The following is a 24,349-nucleotide window of genomic DNA, read 5'->3' as shown; positions in this document are numbered from 1 at the left end:
CTTGAATAGTTAGTTGTTGGTTGTTCTTCTTGTGATGGGGAAAAGTCAGGAACAACCTATGTTGCCTTCTTAGTGACATCAGAATGTGGTAGGCTTGTTAAAGAACTCTACCAAACCATATGATCAAGTTATTTTTATTTACCTTACTTAATTAATGCTAATTGATCAAATAAATAACTACCCCATGTCTATAAAGGGGCACAAAAATGAAAAAGATATAGTTTTCCATCTCTGGGAGGAGTAGACTGATGATGCAAGGCAGTAAGGGATGATGGGTTAGAGATGGTAGATTAGTGTTGTTTAAACACAGAAAACTAGTCAATCTGGTAGCTTCAGATGAGAATATTGTGATGGTGTGTCTGCTATTTTAGATGGTTAAGTTTGATATTTGGGAGTTCCAGCCACAGCTTGGGATGGGATTGCCAAAGAGGTGATGGCATACTACCCAATTACTCCTTGATTTCCCAGCTCTGTCCAGAACAGGTTATTTTCTCCAAACAAAATGTCAGTTCTTCAAGGTACTTTGGCTTTTTAAAAAATTTCCTATACTTTAGTGACTGTCTTTTGAAGGAAGAGAGAACAGTCATATGCTCAAAGAATTAAAAAAAAAAACTATACCATCATAAAACAAGGGAGGTATGGCTATAGCAGCATAAGACTTAAGGGTTTTAGGTGATAATAAAATGAAATTAAATGCCAATACTTTATAGATTAATTGAATCTTTTTATTATTAGATATTTCATATTCAGCATAAAGAAGATGATTCTTTTGATCTACTTTACATTTGCAGATTGATTATACTGAAAATAAATGCACTTTCCTTAAAGTATTAAGTTTTGCAACACTGAAAATGTTCCAACTAAAGCAGCATGATCCTCTTCTACATAAAGGGGATTGTTGGAATGGCTGGTAGTGATTGAGGGAAATTCTAAAGCCCTCTGGAATCTGATTTGTATAAACTTATAGGCTTTATGGACCTATGTTTGGCATGAGGTGACTTCTTACTGAAAAAAGAGACAAACTATGAGACAATCAAATCAGACACAGGTGACTGAATTCCTCCTTCTGGGACTCTCTGATGACCCCCACACCCAGAAGCTGCTATTCATTGTATTCCTGGGTGTCTACCTGGTCACCGTGCTTGCAAATCTGCTTCTCATGTGCCTTGTGCAGGCTGACTCCCGGCTTCACACACCCATGTATTTTTTCCTTTGCAACTTATCTCTGGCTGACCTCTGTTTTTCTACCAACATCATTCCTCAGGCCCTAGTCCACCTGCTATCCAGGAAGAAGGTCATTTCATTCACACGTTGTGCAGCTCAGCTTATACTCTTCCTCATTTTTGGATGCACACAGTGTGCCTTTCTGGCAGTGATGTCCTATGATCGGTATGTGGCCATCTGCAACCCTCTGCATTACCCTAGCGTCATGACGTGGAGGGTGTGTGTCCAGCTGGCTGCAGGATCATGGACCAGCGGCATTCTGGTGTCTGTGGTGGATACCACTTTTGTACTAAGGCTACCCTACCGAGGCAGCAATAGTATTGCTCATTTCTTCTGTGAGGCCCCTGCACTGTTGATCCTGGCATCCACAGACACCCGCACTTCAGAGATGGCCATTTTCCTCATGGGTGTCATGATTCTCCTCATACCTGTTTCCCTAATTCTGGTGTCCTATAGCCACATCATAGTGACTGTGGTGAGGATGAAGTCAGCTGTGAGAAGGCTCAAGGCATTCTCTACCTGTGGCTCCCACCTCCTGGTGGTCATCCTTTTTTATGGATCAGCAATTGTCACTTACATGACATCAAAGACTTTCACTTTCAAAGAACAGGAAAAACTGTTGTCTGTGTTCTATGCAATGGTGACACCCATGCTTAATCCCCTCATCTATAGCCTGAGGAACAAGGATGTGAAGGGAGCTCTGAAGAAAGTAGCAACAAGGAAATTTCTCATGCAGGCTTGAAATCTGTCACTGACTGTGAGGACTTCTTTGTTTTCCCTACTTAGTAGACTTGCTGAGTAGTTGCCTCAGCAAGATTGGAATATGGTAAGATTCTTATCTTTGGGCTTTGTCGTGGACCTACCCTTCATCCTTCATGAAGCACTTTCTTTGTAAAAGAAGAAAGAGAATAACTCATGGACCAGTAGAAGGAGTGTCTCCTTCCTTGGTGGTTTTAGCTCATAAAAATTAGGAAATCCTGAAAGAAACATTCACATTTTATAAACCCTGGAACCTATAAAATCCACCTTTTTTTTTAATCATGTTATATATTACTATCAATCTATCCTATCCTCCAACTCTTTACCTTTTGGTATTTATGAATCTCTTTGCATCATCACACAATCAATACATTAGCAAGCATTACTTAACCACGTACTATGAGCTAGGCGCTAGATGTATGTGGGCTGGCACATGCATCTACATATGTCTGAAGTGGGTAGTGAAGAGCATGGGTACAATGAAGAGAATATATGAGTTCTGCTGTCCTTCTCACACTCTTATTAGGGACAAGGATATTTTATCTATCAGATGAACATAAAGACAGGATTCTGAAACTAATAAGAAATAGTGACATCCCAGGGCTAGAAAGAGTGATAAAGAAGCTTGTACTAATCCTGGGCCTAAAGGACAACTAGGACTTGGAGAGGGTAGCTCTATAGAGAAAGCCTTGAGACAGGGATTGTGGACATGGTGTATGGAGGCGGGAAAGCCATAGGAATAAATATTTCAGGCTCATTCTCTACCTACCTTCTAATTTCTTGTTATGTATTCCAAAGAAAATCTAGGATAACAACCCCATCTGAAATTACTTATTTTAATTCTGGCTACACAATCCTTATTCTGGTTAGGTAACATGTTTATAAGTCCTGGGGTTTAGTATATGGACATCTTTGGGGGACCATTATTCTGCCTACCATAAAAGAACAAGTAAAATACATGTGAAGGAGTAATGAAATTTTGGCTAAAATTGGAGATTATAAGTGTATAATGGTGCCAATCTGCTTTGTTATGTAACTGCTATCATCCAAACAGAACCCCAATATCTACCTTTTCATTTGAAAATTCTTATAGTGATAATTCAGAATGTGCTGCTTTTGTAGAGCCCTTGATACATGAGAAGTGAAGGGTACCCTGTGTGGGAGATTGACCTGGTCCTGGTACTTCCATGGCACACAGAGTTAGAGTTATTTATAGAGTTTGCGGAGAGGACATGCCTATGCAGTAAATGCTATTTTATTCTGTTAAATATCAATAAATTGTTATGAATAATTCACACCTATATATGGTATCAACACCCCAAGTCGGCTATTTTTAAAGAATCCAGAGTTGGCCTATGTTCACTGGACAAAATCAGAAAAAGGGGCTGCTAGACTGATAGGCAAGTTTAAGGACAGCTGGTTTCATCTAATCCCAATATGACTGCATAACATCTAGTAAACAATCTTTGGGTTATTCACAGCAGTTTCCTAGAATGTTGTCCACTTAGCTTGGTATTTCTCACACCCTTTCTGTCAAACAATTCTCATATCCAAGGTGAATAATTTGAGATTGAGGTGGTGTCTGTGTGGAGTAGTCCTTCTCCAGATGAGGCACAGACTAATCATGGTAGCAGAGGAAGAAGTCCTCATTTTCTAGCCTAGTAGTACATGGGTACTTTATAAGCCAGGGGAATTTTTTAAGTATGACTTTATTATTTTCTTTCTCACTAGAATATAAATTCCACAAGGTAAGAAATTTTTCTATTTTCTTCAGCACTGTGTCTTCAGGTCCTAAACAGGATCTGACACATGCTGAATGTTGAATAAAAATGTATTGAAATTGAGTGAGAGACTATGGACTCTAAAAAACAACCTGAGGGTCTTAAAGGGGAGGGGGGTGGGAGGTTAGGGGAACAAGGTGGTGGGTACTAGGGATGGCACGTATTGCATGGAGCACTGGGTGTGGTGCAAGAACAATGAATACTGTTACACTGAAAAGAAATAAAAAAAATACAAATAAAAAATAAAGAAATTGAGTTCAAAAAATAAGTGAAAGAATGACACAAAACTCTACTGCTTATTATTACCATTGTCATAAGTTTATCTTGTAAGCAAAAAGATCCTTGAAAGTTTCAAGGGGAGTTTGGAAACATAGATAATGTAAAGCAGAAGTTATAAAAAGACATGTTTGAGGAAGTTCAAGAAAAGTTAAAACAAGTACAGAATGCAAATTGTAGTGTTGTCACTACAACTGTCAACCTTCAGATCAGCTCCCAATCTGTGTCAACTAGCAGTATCCTCAGATATGTTAGTCCCCCAGTACTATGGACCCAGGCCTATAGAAGTTCTCCTTCATCGCTCATGTTCTTTCATTCAGAAACAGAGCCTAGTAAAGTCCAAAATTCTAGTGGATACATCATGGCTCTTAGAATGAGGAGGCACTAAAGCATACTTGAGGAGTCCTTTCCTTTCTCCTTGCATTCCACTTGTTTGGTTTGCATCACAGTCAGTCACAGTATCTGAGGGCCCAGGGTCCTGTGGATGACTCGCTTCAGTGCAGCCTTAACTTCACTATTTCTTAAGCTGTAGATGATGGGGTTCAACATTGGAGTCACCACTGTGTAGGACAGTGATAACAGTTTCTTGCCCTCAGGAGAGGTGCTGGATCGTGGTCGGAAGTATGTGAGGATGGCAGTGCTGTAGAAGAGGGAGACAACCAGGAGGTGGGAGGAGCAGGTGGAGAAGGCCTTGCGTTTCCCCTCAGCTGATGGCATCCTGAAGATAGTGGAGAGGATTCGGACATAGGACCCCAGGATTAGCAAGAAAGGGAAGAGAATGAATAAGACAGTCGCTGTCAAAGCCTCCAGTTCAAACAGAGAGGTATCAGCACACACCAGTGCAATGACAGGGGGGCTGTCACAGAAAAAGTGGTTCACTCTGTTGGGGCCACAAAAAGGGAAGCTGAAAATCCATGTGGTTTGCACGGTGGCCACTGGAAAACCTGAGAACCAGGAGGCAGCTGCTAGCTGGCCACAGGCCCTGCGGCTCATAATGATTGGGTAGCGCAAAGGGTCACAGATGGCTACATAGCGGTCATATGCCATTGTGGCCAGGAGGCAGCACTCAGCAGCCCCAAAGAAGAAGAAGAAATACATCTGAGTGGCACAGCCAAGGAAGGAGATGGTTGTGTCTTGGATGATCAGAGTTCCCAGCATCTTGGGCACAATGACCAAGTTGAAGCCTATCTCCAGAAAGGACAAGTTCCTGAGGAAGAAGTACATAGGATTTTGTAGAGCTGAGTCAGCTGTAGTGACTAGGATGATGAGAACATTACCCATTAGGGTAACCAGGTAAATAGTTAAAAAAAGGAGAAACAGTAGAGCTTGTAGCTCAGAAGACAAGGTTGAAAAGCTCACAAGAACAAACTCACTGACAATTGTCCAGTTTTCCCACGTCATTCTTCTTCCTAGGATTTGATTGGCATTCATTCTCCAGGAAGGTAGAAGTCTCCATATGTTATTTAGACCTCTATTATACCCTTAGAAAGAAAATTTATGGCCTCATTCTCTACCTTTCTTGTTATAGTGATTGGCAATCAAAAGCAGTACCTTCCAAAATGTAAAAAAAAAAAAAAATAAGCTTCTCCTTTAGAGTCACAATATTTTGGAAGAATCCTAACCTGTTTTAGACTGAACTGAGGCACACCATATATATCTACACATTCCTTGACTTTTCTTAGCTCTGTAGAGAATGTTCAAAATCATAGGTTCCCTTTGGGACTCCTACCCTTTCTTCAATAGTCAGTGGTACTAAAATAGAAGTCAGGCTAAGCATTTCTGAAGAGAGGGGTCTTAATGCACAATGAAAGGTGGTGAGGTCAGCCAAGATATATTTTCTGCAAAATGAGAGTAGGAAAGAGAAAGTCAAGGAAAGTGAACCAGCAGTTACTAATGATCCCTTAGGTGAGACCTGAATGTGCCCTAATCTCACACAGTCCACATTCACAATGGTTTCAGTATACTGGAGGAATCTTCAATATATTAGAGTATTTCTTCATTTCCCATCTCAGAATATGTCAGTTTAAAGGAGACGTGGAATATAGAGACTGCGGTTTATTCTGATTTTAGGTTAAATATTACTGATAGGTTGTATATGATGAGAAAAGGGAACACAGACTCAAGACAGTGTCAGACCATAGAAAGAATCCAGATGTATTACATATAAACCTTTTGATCAGCTTTTGTTGGTTGACTTGTGTCTTGACTTTCAAGAAATATGAGCTCAAGTGTAACATGTTAATAAAGACTCACTCAAATAGGCAGACTAATAATATTAAATCCTGTGAGAAAGAAGCAGAAAGTTGAATCAGTACATCAATAACTAAACTTCAAAATTGGGGCCCTGAAATTCCGATGACTATAAACTTACATGATGTAATACATCTAAGGCACTTGCATGATGACTGATACATAACACATGCTAACCATAAATGCTAACCATTATAGTTATTATGATATAATGCAGATCTATCCTTCAAAGTCTACTTCTTGTCTAACTTACTTCCCAAACTCAATGTAGTCCCTACTTTTCAATTCCTAGAAGAAAAGCATAATTTATTCATTAATATTATCTTCTGTGTACCAGACACTCTTCTAAGTACTGAAGATAATACATCTATAAATAAAACAAACAAAAATCTCTGCCCTAAAGGACCCCTCCCAAGATCATTGAGAATTGACCAAGGCCCTAACATATAATAGTACAACTCACAAATCTTAGATCCAAGGAAACAATCCTGAAAATGGCTAGGGGGAAGAGATTTCTTATGTACAGAGGGAGGAACATCAGAATAATGTCAGACCTGTCCACAGAGACCTGGCAAGCCAGAAAGGGCTGGCAAAACATATTCAAGGTACTAAATAAGAAAAACAGACGGCCAAGGAATCTTTATCCAGCAAGGCTGTCATTCAGAATGGATGGAGAGACAAGGAGCTTCCAAGACTGGCAGAAACTGAAGGAATATGTGACCACCAAGCCAGCCCTGCAAGAAATATTAAGGGGGGCGGGTTCTACAAAAGGAAGACCCATCCATATGCTGTCTACAAGAGACTCATTTTGAACCTAAAGATACATTCAGACTGAAAGTGAAGGGATGGAAAACAATTTTTCATGCCAATGTATCTCAAAAGAAAGCTTGGGTAGCAATTCTCACATCAAACAAATTATATTTTAAGCTAAAGACTGTAGTAAGAGATACAGAGGGACACTATATCATTCCTAAAGGGTCTATCCAATAAGAAGATCTAACAATTGTAAATATCTATGCCCCTAACATGGGAACAGCCAAATACGTAAGCCAACTGTTCACCAAAATAAAGAAACATATCGTTAATAATACTTTAATAGTAGGAGACCTCAAAACTCTACTTTCAGCAATAGAAAGATCATTATGCAGAAGACCAACAAAAAAAACAAGAGCTTTGAATGACACATTGGACCAGATGGACTTCATAGATATATACAAAACATTCCACCCTAAAACAACAGAATTCTCACTCTTCTCAAATGCACACAGAACTTTCTCCATAATAGACCACATACTGGGTCACAAATCACATCTCAATTGATACCAAAAGACTGAGATTATTCCCTGCATGTTTTTAGGCCATGATGCTTTGAAACTGGAACTCAATCACAAAAAAAAAAATTAAAAGCAATTCAAACACATAGAAGCTAAAGACCAACCTGCTAAAGAATGTTTGGGTTAAATGGGAAATTGCATGCAAGTGTTGAATCACCATATTGTATACCTGAAACTACTATTATGCTGTATATTAACTAACTGGAATTAAATAAAATCTTAAAAAAAGAGAAGGAGAAGAACTTAATTCATGGAAACTAACGAGAACAAAAATACATCAGTCCAAATCCTATGGGATACTGCAAAGGTGGTTCTAAGAGGGAAATAGATTGCCATCTAAGCCTCATTCAAATAGGAGAAAACTGAATTATACCCAAAGGAACTGGAGAAAAAACAAATAAAACCAAAATCAAGTAGGAGAAGAGAAATAATAAAGATTAGAGCAGCTATCAATGAATAAGAAACCAGAAATACAGTAGAACAGATCAATGAAACTAGAAACTCATTCTTTGAAAGAATTTATAAGATCGATAAACTTCTGGCCAGACTTATCCAAAAGAAAAGAGAAAGAACCCAAAATTATAAAATTATGAATGAAAGGGAAGAGATCATGACTAACATCAAGGAAATAGAAACAATTATTAGAAATTATTATTGGCTGCTATAGCCAATAAATTAAGCAACCTGGAAGAAATGGATGCCTTCCTGGAAACCTATAAACTACCAAGACTGAAATAGGAAGAAACCAACAATCTGAATAGACCATTAACCAGTAACGAAATTGAAGCAGTGATCAAAAATCTCCCAAAAAACAAGAGTCCAGGGCCTAATGGATTCCCAGGGAAATTTTACCAAACATTTAAAGAAGAAATAATACCTATTCTCCTGAAGCTGTTTCAAAAAATAGAAATGGAAGGAAAACTTCCAAAATCGTTCTATGAGGTCAGTATTACCTTTATCCTAAAACCAGGCAAAGACCCCATCAAAAAGGAGAATTACAGAATCCTTGATGAATATGGATGCCAAATATCTCAACAAGATCCTAACCAATAGGATCCAACAGTACATTAAAAGGACTGTCCATCATGACCAGGTGGGATTTATTCTTGGAGTGCAAGGTGGTTCAATATTTGCAAATCGATCAGTGTGATAGAACACATTAATAAAAGAGGAGACAAGAATCATATAATCCTTTCATTTGATGGAGAAAAAGCATTTGACAAAATACAGCATTCTTTCCTGATTAAAACTCTTCAGAGTGTAGAGATAGAAGGAACATTCCTCAATTTCATAAAAACCATTTGTGAAAAACCCATGGCAAATATCATTCTCAATGGGGAAAAGCTGAGAGCTTTTCCCTTAAGCTCAGGAACACAAGGATGCCTGCTCTTGTCACTATTGTTCAACTTAGAGCTAGAAGTCCTAGCCTCAGCAGTCAGACAACAAAAAAGAAATAAAAGGTATTCAAATTGGCAAAGAAGTCACACTCTCTCTTTGCAGATGACATGATACTTTACGTATAGAACCCAAAAGACCCCACCCCCAAAATACTAGATCTCATACAGCAATTCTTTAATGTGACAAGATACAAAACCAATGCACAGAAATCAGTTGCTTTTCTATACACTAACAGTGTAACTGTAGGAAGAGAAATTAGGGAACTGATTGCATTTATATTAGCACCAAAAATGATAAGATACCTAGGAATAAACCTAGCCAAAGAGGTAAAGGATCTGTACTTGAGGAACTACAGAACACTTATGAAAGAAATTGAAGAAGACACAAAAAGATGGACAAATATTCCATGCTCACAAATTGGAAGAATAAACATTGTTAAAATGTCTATGCTGCCTAAAGCCATCTGTACTGTCAATGCCATCTGATCAAAGTACCAATGGTATTTTTCAAAGAGCTAGAACAAACAATCCTAAAACTAGTATGGAACCAGAAAAACCCCAAATCGCCAAGGAAATGTTGAAAAAGAAAAACAAACCTGGGGCATCATGTTGCCTGATTTCAAGCTAGATTACAAAGCTGTGATCACCAAGACAGCATGATACTGGGACAAAAACAGACACATAGATCAATGGAACAGAATAGAGAGCCCAAATATGGACCCTCAACTCTATGGTCAACTAATCTTCAACAAATCAGGAAAAAATACCCAAAGGAAAAGAGAGTCTCTTCAATAAATGGTGCTGGGAAAATTAGACAGCAATATACAAAAGAATGAAACTCGACCATTCTCTTACACCACACAAAAAGATAAACTCAAAATGGATGAAAGACCTCAATGTGAGACAGGAATCCAATAAAATCCTAGAGGAGAGCATAGTCAGTAACCTCTTCAACATTGGCCATAGCAACTTTTTTCAAGACACGTCTCCAAAGACAAGGGAAACAAAAGCAAAAATGAACTTTTGGAACTTCATCCAGAGAAAAATCTTCTGCAAAGCAAAGGAAACAGTCAACAAAACTAAGAGACAACCCACGGAATGGGAGAAGATATTTACAAATGACATTACAGAAAAAGAGCTGGTATCTAATATCTATAAAGAACTTATCAAACTCAACACCCCAAAAACCAAATAAGTAAAAAAATGGGCAGAAAACATAACAGACACTCATCCAAAGAAGACATACAAATGGCTAACAGATAACATGAAAAAAAAAATGTTCATCATCATCAGCAATCAGGGAAATTCAAATTAAAACCACATTGAAATACCACCTTACACTAGTTCTAATGCCGGAAATTAACAAGGCAGGAAACAACAAATCCTCCGCAGAGGATGTGGAGAAAGGAGAACCTTCTTACACTGTTTCAGGAAATGCAAGTTGGTACAGCCACTTTGGAAAACAGTATGGAGGCTCCTCAAAAAGTTAAAAATAGAGCTACCCCATGACCCTGCAATTGCACTACTGGGTATTTATCCCAAAGATACAGATGTAGTGAAAAGAGGGGGTTTGTGCACCCCAGTGTTCATAGCAGCAATGCCCACAATAGCCAAACTGTAGAAGGAGCCAAGATGCCCTTCAACACACAAATGCATAAAGAAGACGTGATTCATATATACAATGAAATATTACTCATCCATCAGAATGGATGAATACCCACCAGTTTCATTGACATGGATGGAACTGGAGGGGATTATGCTAAGTGAAGTAAGTCAAGCAGAGAAGGACAATTATTGTATGGTTTCATTTATATGTGGAACGTAAGGAATAGCATGGACGACATTAGGAGAAGGAAGGGAAAATTAAAGGGGGGAAGTCAAGAGGGAGAGACAAACCATGAGATACTATGGACTCTGGAAAACAAACTGAGGGTTTCAGAGGGGAGGAGGCTGTGGGGATGGGTTAGCCCAGTGATGGGTATTAAGGAGGGCATGTACTGCAATGAGCACTGGGTGTTTATACACAAGTAATGTATCATGAAACACTACATCAAAAACTATTGAAGTACTGTATGGTGATTAAAAGAACATTAATAAGAAAATTTAAAAAAAATCTCTGGAAGGGGAGGTGAACTATGAGAGACTATGGACTCTGAAAAACAATCTGAGGGGTTTGAAGCGGCAGGGAGTGGGAGGTTGGGGGAACAAGGTGGTAGGTATTAGAGAGGGCACAGATTGCATGGAGCACTGGGTGTGGGTGCAAAAACAATGAATACTGTTATGCTGAAAATAAATAATAAATTAAAAATAAATAAATAAATAAAATCTTTAAAAATTAAAAACATATACTCACCAATTGGAATATTATACAGCACTGAAAATGATTGGACACACAGTAATATGAATAAACCTGGGAAGCCAGGTTGGGTGAAAAAAATCAGTATCAAAAGACTACATAAGGTGATATTATGCATTAAGGTCAAAAGAGTCCAGACTAAATAAATTTTTAAAGAATAGAAAAAAAAATCCTGCCCTCACCTTCCAGCAGAGAAAACAGATTATATGCAAATTATATAATAGGATGAACAATATGTTAGGTGGTGTCAAGAACAATGGAGAAGAATAAAACAGTGGAGAAGGAGATAGGCATTCAAGGTGTGAGGAATGAAGGGAAGCCCTCCCTGAGCAGAAGCTGTTTGAGTAAAGTGCTCAGCAGGTTCAGGATGTGTAGTCAGGGTGGTAAGGGAAGGAGGAAGGTAAAGAGGGAAAACTGAGAAAATGCTATTTTATAATTTTTGCTGATTCCTATTCATTTAAGGAAAAACTCAACCTGGACATTGCTTTTTTAAATGAATACTTTGACACTTTGTCAATTTTCAAGTAAGTGTTAACATTTAATGAGCACCAGATAAGTGCCAGGCACTATTCTAAGTGTTCTGCATTACATTAAGTCTCACAACAAACTGAAGATATAGGGATTGTTATGAGGCCCACTTTACAGCTGAGGAGGCACAGAAAAGTTGAACAATTTCTCCAAGATTAGACAGCCAGCAAGTGTTGGTATCAAGATATGCTTCCTGGGCAGTGTGACTCTGCTTCATGGCTTTACCCATCAGACAACTTGACTCACCCACTCTGAGAACAGAAAAAAGTCTGAGCTCACAGGTGAGGGCAAGCAGGAGTTTTGGGCACAGAATGGTAGTAATAGAGCAAAAATCAAGACAATTTCTAGAGAAGATCAGAAAGGTATTAGCAACACTAGAGAGCTGGAATACCAATTTCATAGTCCTAGTACTAGAATAATCATTAATTTATATCTCCATCTCCATTCTCTAGATGGCATACTACTTGACAGTAGAAACTGTTTTCAACTTTTCATCGCAATTCCTAGCAAGTAGATACCCAGTACATTGTTACTGAATAAATGAATGAACAATAAACACAATGTGGAAAATGATCATGGAAATATCTGTATAGACAGAATGTAGGCACAGTGAGCCCCATTCAGAAGGAACTTAGATACAAAGACTACATACTCAATGATACGGCCTCATACAACTTACACAGATTTAAAGAGTGATAAGGGTTATAAATTACACTCATCATCTTCCCCTATCCCAAGCTGCCTCCTGAGGGGGCGCCTGGTTGGCTCAGTGGGTTAAGCCAAGCTGCCTCCTTTTATCTGCCTCATTTCAGGAAATGACAAACCCGGCAGCATGACCCAGGAATTCGGACAAAAATCCTTTAATTCATCCCCAAAACTTGATTGTTTTTCCTCCTAAACACCAATTCAGTGTCATCATCTACATCCCCACCACAACTGCCTGTAGATTCTGGCTTTTATTTTCTCTGGCCTGTTAATATTGCAGGAATGTGATTCTGGTTTTCTTCAAACCAGCCATGATTTGTGTGTGATGTGATAGCAACTCCAATTAAGTTACTCACCTGCTTAATGTCTTCCAAACACTGCCTACTGAACCTGGTCTTTTTCTCTGGTATCTGCTTTATTTTTCCAGTTTCAGTAGTGTGTTTCCCTACACAGCTGATGCTCTGGTTACACAAAAGTACCTTCTGTTGTGTACATATATCATGTCTCTCACTCCTTCTTATCCTTGTGCATGTGGCTCTCCGCTTTTGCAAACCTCTTCCTGCAATTATGTATAATTTCTTCTCATTTTACGAGTCTCAACTGAAGCATCATTTTCTTGTGAAGTTTCCCTGTGCTCCCTTGGTGTAATCAAGGAATTATTCTTAGGGTGCCTGGGTGGATCAGTCAGTTGGGTGTCTGACTCTTGATTTTGGTTCAGGTCATGATCTCAGGATTGTGAGACCTAGCCCTGAGTTGGGCTCCATGTGGAGAGTGGAGACTGCTTGGGATTCTTTCTTTCCCTCTCCCTCTGCCCTCCGCCACGACACCCTACCCCACTACACTCTCACTCTCTCTCTCTCTCAAAAAAATAAAGGATTATTCTACCCTCTTATAACACTTTGGGTAAAACTCTATTAGAGCACTATATAATTTTGTATGTGTGCATATATTTATATTATCTAATTATTAATGCCAGGAGTAAAAATCTATTCAGTCATCATTGTATCTTTTATACATAATAGAGTCCTTAATAAAGTGCTTGCTAATTAACGTAGCCTATGATTTAATTATTTTTAGAGCAGTTTAATGATGCTATAGCATCTCAAGTTGAACTTACAATTAAGTATAAGGCCTCTGACCATGTGTGTGTGTTACAGATGGTACATTCAGTTTTGTCTTTCAATATATATTTATTTCTAATGTTTTGCTCTGTTCTGAGAACTTATTTTAAAAGCTTTATTATAAGAGCTTTGCATCACTCACTGTGCCACAGATGTCCACTCCCATCAAATATTTAATCAAAACTTTTCCTAGGACAGAGCCATGACTCTGGAGCATATCACTTAAACTATATCCCAAAATGAGTTGACACCAATTTTCTAAACTCCACTTTTTGGGCTATTTGGCAAAGCTATCTTTTGTTTTTTTCTATCAGTGACTTTAAATCATTTCAAACACAAGTTGGGTATAAATAAACAGTTTTATGTACTGTTTGAGAATTTCCTAATGATACATAACCAGATGATACTACTTAGACACTGGTCACCATGTAACAAAAGGCTAGAAAGGTTCTCAGAAATGGTTCTCAGGCCAAAAGTTCAGATGTTATCAAAGAAGATCTCAGTTAAGGAGCAGAGATGACTTTCCCTTTTCTTTCAAACCACATCCTACAAAGAATCTCTATATTTAAGTCCAATGAGGATGAATAAGGGCAGGGACAGGGGCAGGGGCAGGAGCTCAGAACCCCACTTGCTTGGCTTTCACTTTTCTCCTGTCCCCTGAAACAGCTCCTTCATGCTTCTTCTTAGGCCCTTATGGCTGCACAAAACAACATGAATGCATGATTCAAAACTTTTCATTTGCCTCCCTCCCACAGCTGTAATTCCATATTTTCCTTCCTCTGTCTTGATCCTTCTCTAATCATCCCTTTATATTGCCTTCTTTTGATCTCCTTTCCTTTCTTTCTCTTCTTTTTCTCTCACCTTTCACTTCAGTTTTTACATTTTGATCTCTTTTCCTCTATTAAGCAGGGAAGAGATGGTGGAGGGGAGGTTGCTGGGACCTTGTTGTAAAGAACTAATCTTTCTGTAGCTTCATGCATGTAATTGTGGTTGTCAGGATGTTATCAATGAAGTATAATCTAGCTACTGCTTTACTACTGGTCTTGTAAGCACAGAGACTTGGATAAATGTAGTTGTGTTTGCAGCCATCAGAGGGGGAGAGAAACCTATGGAAGCAGAAGTTATACACCTCAGCTAAGTTTCTGTATAACTTCTGAGGTGGTCTGGCCAGCACTGTATCTCTTTTCTGTGGTAACATCTTGGATATTCCATGCACTGTTTCAACAAGAAAGAACTAGATAACATACCTATGAAAACTTTGTGAAACTAGGGTGCCTGGGTGGCACAGTTGGTTGAGATTCAGGTTTCAGCTCAGGTGGTGATCTCAGGGTCCTGGGATTGTGTAGGGAGTCTGCTTAAGACTGTATCTCCCTCTACCCCTCCTCACCCTGCCCTCTCTCTCTCACTATCTCAAATAAATAAATAAAAACTTCATGAAACTCTCACATAAATGATAGTTTGGGGCCACATAGTTATAACAGCAAGGACTTTAGAGTTATAAATTCAGAGTTGAAGTTCTGGTTGTTATTTTTTATCTGTGAGACACAGAGCTACTGACATGACATTTTCTGAATTACAGTTTTCTCAAATGTAATATGACTATTATTATAGATACCATAACCACGTGAAATTAGATTATATATGGGCAAATGTTTCCACCATTCTAAAGCCCAATGCATATATTATCAGTGTTTTCTATCTTTTCCCAGATTACTTAATTTGTCAAGTCTTATAAAACTCCATGATTTTTTTTTTACCTGAGACCTCTGATCTTCCTTCCTGTTTCCTAGAAATATGTCAAAGAAAATATATTTTCTTGGTAATAAGCCATCATCCTCTTTACAAGAGAGCTCAAGTCTGTGCTCTGTCCACTTTGCTCTTTACTTACCTCCTGTGAGTGAAATTTGTTTCACATTCCAGAGAACCCCTGGTTTGTATCAGCTACTCTAGAGTACTCTGAGACTATATCCAAGTGAGCAACTCCAGGGGAGTCCTAAATTATGGCTATATCTCTGCAAATCCTTTCATAAAATCCCTGGATTTTGTCTGTGTCAATTATTTCAAAGGTACTCTGGGTTGTACCTGTCTCTGTCCTCATTGGTGGTGAACTCTGGTGTTCTGCCATGTCACATTCTCAAAGAAGCTTTGTCCAGGGCTGTATCAGACACCCCAGGTAAATCCTGGGCCGTGGCTGAGTCAGTCTCTGTAAAGAAGCCCTGTGTTGTGCAGCATTAGTCATTCCAAAGAAGCTCTGAGTGGACCTATGTCAGTTACTCTAGAGGATTCCAGGCTGGGTCTCAGGACTATTTTGGTCCCTGGTGTTTACTGTAATAGAGTGATTTCCCCAATGCTTCCTCTTCCTCAGGTCAAGTCATAGGTTCACTTTCTGACAGGTGTGAGTTTTGAGGAATTCCCAGGAGTAAAAAATTCATGAAGGTTCTGCAATCTCATACAGGGAGGAAGATCTTTGCTGCAGCTCCAACTTTTCCTGCACTCATGAGGCTACAAGAGCAAAGGGAGAAAAACTCAGGGTCTGTCTATTCTTCGAGGTTTGCACCAGAGAGAGATTAGAAAAGCATGCCAGTATTCTTTTTTCCCCTCAGCTTTATTGAGACAATTGACATATAACACTGTTTAAGGTATATAATGTGACGATTTAATACATGTATTTATATTGAAATGATAACACAATAGAGTTAGTTAACGTGTCCATAACTTCACAAAATTAACTTTTTGTATATGTGTGTGGTGAAACATTTAATATCTGCTCTCTTTGCAACTTTCAAGAATATAATACAGTAATATTAATGATAGTCACTATGCTGTATATTTTATCCCCACAACTTATAAATCTTATAACTGCGTTTGTACCCTCTGACCAACATCACCCTACTCCAACCCCTGATAACCGCTATTCTACTCTCTTTTCCTTTGAGTTTGGTTTTCTCAGATTCCACATTTAAGTGAGATCATACAGTATTTTTCTTTCTTTGTCTTTGTCTTTTTCTTTCACTTAGGATAATGCCCTTGAGGTCCATTCATGTTGTCCAAATGGCAGGATTTCCTTCTTTGTTATGGCTGATGAATATCCCATTGTATATATCTATACAAATACCACATTTTTTTAATCTTTTCATCTGTAAATGGACACTGGGGTTGTTCCAATGTCTTTGCTATTGTGAAAATGCTACAATGAACATGGGAGTGCAGGCATCCCTTTAAGACAGTCATTTCATTTCTATCATGCATTATTCTTTTACATCTCCCCACACTTTTGATTCTCACTGGGCTGATACTTTGGGAGTGTTTCTGACCTGAATTCAGAAGTTTTTAGGCATGGAGAGGAGAACTCATTAATCATTGTCTAAGCCAAGTGGAGAATATTAATGAAAATCATAAGCAGTTGGTTGGAGGTGCCGTTGGTTGAGGAGCTATTAATTCCTGATTAACATGAAAATAAGGAAGTCTGACTAACAGTCTTAAAATCTTAACCCTTCTGGAATAAGATTGAAGTTGAGGGATAAGATGATGGTCATGCTTTGAGATAAAATTTTCCTAAGCTGATTAGGGTTTCATCCAAAGACTCTAATGTATCTCTGAACATTTCTTATAGTTCTTCTGAAATAGAAATTTTATTGCATGTTTCTTACTGGAAGTGGTAACTATATCTGACTTCATTATTTTTTGCCTGGTATTTGGCATAGTGTCTGCAAATATGTGGGTCAATTTTTGTACAAGCCATATTTAAAATACTGACCTTCCGCATCATCCTTCACCTACATGACCTGAGATTTTCCACTGCAATTAACTAGGATGGCATGTTCATCTTGCAGTTTGGGGTAGGGAAGTGTAGCATACTTCCAACAAAAGTGATAGCAAAGGTGACTCAGTGGATAAAAAAGAATAGCTATTTACTCTCCCCCTGATAACCTTTCTCTTTGTCTAGTATATAACATAAATTCCTGTTAGTTCCCATATTTACTTAGAATTACAACCAAAAGTAGTGCAAGAATAGAAATAGCTACATGACTTCTCTCTGCCATTCTTCCTCTTATCCTTTCTCTCTTCTCAGATACTGAGTACTTGCATTTGGAGGAGGAAAAACTGTATTACAGGCTTCAATGGCCAATGAGCAGATGCACAAGGTATACTTTAAATGTTTGTTCCTTCAGTCAACAAATAATACTTGGATGCCTAACATGAACAAGGCAGTGGAATTTCAGTAGGAAATTTCACATTGTTCTTGTCCTCATGGAACATGCAGTTTAAATGGGAAGACAGATATGAACGAACCATATAAAAATGTAAAATTACAAGTGTGATGGATATGTAACTAGGAGAAAATGATGTAGCTACAAAAATAGCACCACTATTTCCCATTTCCCTGGACATAACTCTGAGCAGGAACTTGGATTACAATTTAATTAAGTTATGAGCAGCAATCCCAAAATTTCAGCCATGTCTTTATCTAAGACAAAAGCCTTTCAAAAAAATATAAATTAATCATCAAGAGCTATTTTCTCAGTCCCAGCAACCCCAAAGAGGCCTCTGTAAAAGTGGAAGGTGAAGTAAAAGAACTATCATTGCCCTATATAATGGTGTGTGGTTCTTATTGTGAAAAATAAAGATGCCTTGAAAATGATGAGTTAAATAAGAAAATATTTATTTCATACTTATGTGTTTGACTCCATTGTTTCTGATGACCAATGCATATCTTGGGAGATGAGTTTGGATTTGTGTGTTTGATTCAAACTACTCAACTGGAAAAAATAAATGTATCTGAATTCGCATTGCTTGGTAGATGTTGAACTTGGAAATGTTGATTTATGTTGAATGGAGCTCTAGATCTAGGATTTCAGTAGTTATTTTTTTCAATGACCATTTTTTAATGTTCGGATTAGAGATTTAGGAGTTTTTTCTTGACCAAAACACTCAGATGATGAATAGCACTTCTGAAGGGCAGACTATAGTAGACACTGCTGGAGTTTCTCTTTAATCTTCCTTGGTCATTTTGACTAGCTCTGAGCATCCTTTGTCAACTTCTGAAAGGTTTACTTCTAATAGCTTGTACCTGAGACCTTCAGAAGAATCCCCCCATGGCACTGGGAGAGAGTGGCACCTAGGAGTTTTAATTCTCACTTTTCCCTACCTCCCAGTTTGCCAGGATCCAGTAGATGACTGGAATGGAAGTACAGAAGCCTACTTCTTCTGACACGAAGCAGAACAAACTAAACTTTATTTATTCTCTGGAGTTCCCTGCTGGATTAGGCTAGTCTGGGACTGCACCCCAAATTATATGTTTGCTTAGTTTCTTCTCCATTCCTGCTCTATTTTTCCCACTAATTTAATGATTTTTCCTTGGTAAGTCTCTCGCACTTGAGTCATTGGCTTCCATCTCTGGTTCTGGGATAACCTGATGAAAACAACTGGTCCCAAGGCAAGATCAGTTACTGCAAGTTTGGGGAAGATGTTTTTAAAAGGTGAAAAGAGGTTCGTAACAGGGATACGAAGGAAAAGGCTTGAACTTTCTGGGGAAAAAAATCTCTTTCATACTTCTTTTATGGATCTCCTCCAGACTTTCAGAATACCTGTATTCTACTGCAGTAACTGGTCTTGCTCTAGAATCAGATCTTCTCTCTTGAGCATTGTGTTTCTTCACATGCAATCCAACATATCCTATCAATTCTTCCTCTAAAAATTATTTAGAATTAATTTCTACTGAAACCTGATAAATTACACTCTATTCCAAGTCACCACCACTTCTCAACTGGATTACCCATTCATTTATTCATCTTTCATACACTATTGAAAAATTGGAGAATAATTTCATCATAATGTAAAGTTTGTATTGGGCAAAGCAAACCAGAATAGATAAAGTAATAACTTTCAACACTGAAGCAAATGTCATAAGACCTTGGCATCCCTTAGTTGTTTTCAAGAAAATTTTAGAAGTGTGCCTGTGCTTGAGGCTTCATTCACAAAGAGGAGCATCTATTGTTTTGTGCAGCTTTTGGTTCCTGGCAAGTGGCAGTGACTCTCATGACCATATAAGGGCTGCCCCACTGGTTCAGAGCATCACACCATCTGCATTATCTCAGCACCAAATACTCTTTTACTAAATAAACCATCACTGACATTTTCATTCTATCACTACTATGCATGTTAAATATCTACTGTGGCAACCTCCAGTGTCCCTGAACTGCATGTCTGAGCAGCCTGTGTTGTCTCTCCACATACCAGCTGTGTTTCTGTTAAAACTCTGGCTTCAGAGTTCCATATATTCTGAGTGGTCTTCCCTAACCCATTTTCCCATAGTATTTTTGGTATAGAGATTTTCAGAACACAAGTTTTTCAGGAATTGCCTGTGTCATATAAAACAAATGCTTGTGCAGTTTTCATTTTCAAAGAGTTACAGGTACACTGGGGGAAAAGAAACATGTAAAAACAAGTACAGCATAGTGTATTCAAAATTTAATTTATATGTTGATAAAATTGGAATAGATGCATGTAGCAGAGAATAATTTATGGTTCTTGAGGGATTACAGTGAAGACTTTGAAAGATGAGATGGCTCTGTCTAAAATAAATGGAAAGCACCTTTCAAGTAGAGAAAATAGAGTATAAAACATCACCAGCTGCTAATCACCTAAACTATTAACTCAGAAGTCTGAATGAAATTCACCATTTGCTCTAATTTACTCAAATATTTCTTCCATATTCTTCAAAATTTATTTCCTTCAAATTCAAATTTGAGTAATTTTTTACCTATTATATGAACAAAATGTTTGATGACATATGTTATTGATGTGGCCATGGGGAAAAAAAGAACACTTGTAAACTGCTTGTGGGTGTATAAAATGTTACAATCAGTTTTGAGGGAAATTTGCCAATATATAACAACATGATACATGTATTTACCCTTTCCTAAATTTCTAGATTTCCATCTGTCTGATATGCTGGCAAAAATATTAAAATGCTTATACATAAAGCTATTTTTTAATGCATGATTTGTAATTATAAAAGATTTGTTAAGTAAATGATGGTATACCTACAAAACAGAGTACTATGAAACTACAAAAAGAATAAGAAATATTTTTTGGTTAAAGAAGAGCTATGTTGCAGTTAGCTAGATCCTTTTTAAACTTTGATGAAAACAGAATCACAAGACATTAAGGAGGACATGTGTTGTAGTGAATAGAGGGTATTATATGACTGATGAATCACTGACCTCTGCCTCTGAAACTAATAATACATTATATGTTAATTAATTGAATTTAAATTTCAAAAACCAGAATCACAATAGGAATTTATAATATTACTTCAACAAGGTTTAAAAACCTGAGTATGGGATAGAGAGAGAACCCACAGAAGCTCAGCTCATTCTTCCTGGCAAAAGTAGAATAAGGAATAAAATGATTGTGGGAGTTATAAAGGTGTAAGTATGGGGATTATCAATACATTTTCTTATATTCATAACACATACCAATGAGCTTAGAAGAATTGCTTCAAGGGCATGTGAACTGAAGTAAGACAGTGATGAAAGTTATGCATTGAGAGGGGTCATAGGGTTTTCTATCTGATGAATGAGTCAGAACTGTTCAAAAGGAAAAGAATGTGACACGATGATTTTTACTGATTTTGTCCTGTAACTAAATGTGTTCTTACATTAGGATTATAAGCAGTTCTATACTGTTCATAGTGTGGACACAAGAATGTTAATATCTGGGATTACTTGGCACAGAATTGTTGGAATACCAACAAGAAAAATAAAATAAGCCTACCATGAGCAGAGGAGTTTTCCAGGTGGTAACAATAGGTCTTACTTACTTCTATGCTCTTTTCCCTGCACTGAGCTTCAGCAGCTGGGTTTCATCACAATAGAGATGTGAAAAGAGGCAGAGGAATCCCAAATAGTAAACTGATTGCTCCCCATTCAGTACACTGACTCTTCTTAATGTCTATGGGATGCAATTTATAAGGCCTAAAGCCTTGTGGAAGATCCGGCCAAGAGCATTCTTCACCTCATTATTTCTCAGGCTATAAATGATGGGGTTCAACATGGGAGTCCCAACAGTATAGGACAGCGACAGCAGCTTTTTGCTCTCAGGAGAATTATTGGATTTAGGCCGAAAGTAGGTGAGGATTAACGATACATAGAACAGGGAGACAACAAGGAGGTGGGAGGAGCAGGTGGAGAAGGCTTTATGCTTCCCTTTAGCAGATGGAATCTTTAGGATGGCAGCAGCAATGCGAGTGTAGGAACACAGGATCAGCAAGCAGGGTATCATGACGATCAGAATGGTTCCAACAATCGCATAGATCTCAAACAGTGTTGTGTCTGCACAGACCAGCCTCAGCACAGGTGGGCTGTCACAGAAGAAGTGATTCACCTTGTTGGTGCCACAGAACGGAAAACTGAAGAGCCATGTGGTCTGCACAGTAGCTACGGGAAAGCCTGGAAACCAGGAGGCAATAGCGAGTTTGGCACGGGTCCTTTGGTTCATGATGACTAGGTAGTGCAAGGGACTGCAGATGGCCACATAGCAGTCATAAGCCATGGTGGCCAGGAGGAAGCATTCATCTACTCCAAAGAAGAAGGAGAAATACATCTGTGTGGCACAGCCAAGGAAGGAGATGGTTGCATCCCAGGCAAGCAGGGTCCCCAGCATCTTGGGCACAATGACTAGGTTGAGGCCAATCTCCAAGAAGGACAAGTTCCTGAGGAAGAAGTACATGGGACTGTGCAGCATGGGGTCAGCCAATGTAACCAGAATGATGAGGCTGTTTCCCATCAGGGTGACCAGGTAGATGATTAGAAATGTCAGGAAGAGTAATGACTGTACTTCAGTAGGTAGGGAAGAGAAGCTCAAGAGGATAAACTCTTCAACTCTTGTCCAGTTTCCTCCAGCCATAGATATAGAAAAGAATCCCCAGTTGTGGTCATGGAGAGAGATTCTTGATTGGAAGTGTCAGAATCTGGGTTTGTTTTTCAGGTTCCTTTTTAGTGTCAGGAAAAGAGGCAAGGTCAAGATCTCAGTTGGAAGAAGAAGGGCCTTGTATTGTCTCAGAATAAAGATACAAGGAAGAGTGGCCAGATCTTCAACTCAGAGATGGGCCTGGGCCAGCTTCTGGAGGATTTGATATTTCCCTATTTGTACATTAATATATACAGGAAAGTTATACCAAATCAAAGCCATAAGTCCATGAAGGGGCCATCAAAGGGCACATTTTGGGAGATGTGATATTCCTGAAAATACCTAACCTTTTGACAAACAAGCCCAATGTTCATGATTTCATTAAAAACACATATATGTGGGGATGCATGGGTGACTCATTTGGTTAAGCATCTGCCTTTGGCTCAGGTCATGATCCTAGGATCTTGGAATGAAGTTCAGCATTAGGCTCCTTCCTCAGCGGGGAGTCTGCTTCTTCCTCTGCGTGTTGCTCCCCTGCTTAATTGCTCTCTCTCTCTAGCAAATAAATAAATAATATCTTACAAAACCCCAAATACATGTACATTAATCAAAGCCTTAGAAAAATATTTATAACTATAATGCAGAATAGTGCATCCAGTAATTTTTCTACTCTTTATGAATCTTTCTTGCTGGCTGAAATTTGGGAGGTGAGTGAGGGGCTAGCATGTATTGAGGACACTTAACACATGCTTGTGTTTTGTCCTTTTATATGTGCATTTTATAGATGAGGAAACTGATCCCAGAGAAGTTAAAGAACAGCAATTAAAGTGGTAAATCTCAAATCTAAACCACATTTGTTGGATTCCAGAGTTCTCAGATTTCCACTGGACCATGTGTCATTGAACTGTTCTGTCTTGATCTGAGGACTCATTAAGCTTAAGAAAGTCAAAATAGGAATTTCTGCAAAATTACATTTTGTATTAGTTGTTTTTAATTTGCAATTTACTATCATATGCTCTTCTCTTGTTATCTTGGTAATCTAGAATATTGAATTCTAATGGAGGAATTATTACATGAAATCAGAAAATAAATTTAAAAAGAATTGGATATGATTAGGGAACTACTATACAAAAAAACCAAGCTTAAAAACAGAAGTAAAAACATTTATTAAGAACAGTACAAACCAGAATTGAAACAAAGTAGAAGAGAAACAAATATGTGGCCCTTGTTTTGGATATGTTCCATCAATAGACTTTTATTCTATGCTCAGCAGCTTGGACCTTACTCCATAAAGAGAGCCACCTGAATATTTGAAGCACAGGAGGGACATTATTAAAAAAACCATGTAGAAAGATCACTCTGACATTGAGAATGGATGGTATAGAGTGGAAGTAATGGAGGGATCAAATCTGTATACCTGGGATCAAGAAGACCAGATGGTATGCTCATCCATCTATTTCATAAATAATCCATTCTTATAATGGATTATAAGAATATAAGCAGTGGACAAACTAAGAAAGAGAGGCTCAATATTAGACCATGATGAGTAATAAGAATTTCAAGGTTGTATTTGAAACTCCAAAACATCTCTTCAGGAGAAAATGATTTTTGACAAAGGATAATGATCAGACAATCTAAGATTTCTCTGAATCACTAAAAATTAAATGAGGTAATGTTAACAGCTTTGAGCTCAACATCAGAAAAA

General features: G+C 38.2%; 3 protein-coding genes across 3 annotated transcripts; 1 reads left to right on the top strand and 2 right to left on the bottom strand.

Moving 5' to 3' along the window:
* The first annotated feature begins 1,024 nt into the window (after positions 1 to 1,024).
* Positions 1,025 to 15,966, top strand: LOC116864916 (olfactory receptor 2D2). The gene is made up of 3 exons (XM_032852723.1): positions 1,025 to 1,947; positions 7,411 to 7,434; positions 15,798 to 15,966. The coding sequence occupies exons 1-3, from the start codon at positions 1,025 to 1,027 to the stop codon at positions 15,964 to 15,966; spliced, it is 1,116 nt and encodes a 371-aa protein (XP_032708614.1).
* LOC116865418 (olfactory receptor 10A4) lies at positions 4,494 to 5,598 on the bottom strand. Its single transcript, XM_032853690.1, has one exon. It carries the CDS (start codon positions 5,469 to 5,471, stop codon positions 4,494 to 4,496), a length of 978 nt encoding a protein of 325 aa, XP_032709581.1. The 5' UTR covers positions 5,472 to 5,598.
* A 5,721-nt stretch (positions 15,967 to 21,687) lies between the features above and the next one.
* Positions 21,688 to 22,641, bottom strand: LOC116865417 (olfactory receptor 10A2-like). The gene has a single exon (XM_032853689.1). The coding sequence runs from the start codon at positions 22,639 to 22,641 to the stop codon at positions 21,688 to 21,690; it is 954 nt and encodes a 317-aa protein (XP_032709580.1).
* Between the last annotated feature and the right edge of the window lie 1,708 nt (positions 22,642 to 24,349).

The sequence above is a fragment of the Lontra canadensis genome, unplaced genomic scaffold (genome assembly GCF_010015895.1).
Source record: "Lontra canadensis isolate GAN:19392208 unplaced genomic scaffold, GSC_riverotter_1.0 scaffold7, whole genome shotgun sequence".
In the NCBI taxonomy this organism is placed as follows: domain Eukaryota; kingdom Metazoa; phylum Chordata; class Mammalia; order Carnivora; family Mustelidae; genus Lontra; species Lontra canadensis.
Note: the sequence above shows the minus strand (reverse complement) of the source record. Positions and strands in the feature narration are given on the sequence as shown.

What these genes read in the sequence shown, in the direction of transcription:
- LOC116864916 (XM_032852723.1), top strand. Translation starts at nt 1,025, where the DNA reads ATGAGACAATCAAATCAGACACAGGTGACTGAATTCCTCCTTCTGGGA. An exon ending in AAGAAAGTAGCAACAAGGAA is followed by an intron (nt 1,948 to 7,410) that starts ATTTCTCATGCA and finishes TCAAAACTCTAC; the next exon opens with TTTCAGCAATAGAAAGATCA. An exon ending in AGCAATAGAAAGATCATTAT is followed by an intron (nt 7,435 to 15,797) that starts GCAGAAGACCAA and finishes ATTATTTCAAAG; the next exon opens with GTACTCTGGGTTGTACCTGT.
- LOC116865418 (XM_032853690.1), bottom strand. Translation starts at nt 5,471, where the DNA reads ATGAATGCCAATCAAATCCTAGGAAGAAGAATGACGTGGGAAAACTGG.
- LOC116865417 (XM_032853689.1), bottom strand. Translation starts at nt 22,641, where the DNA reads ATGGCTGGAGGAAACTGGACAAGAGTTGAAGAGTTTATCCTCTTGAGC.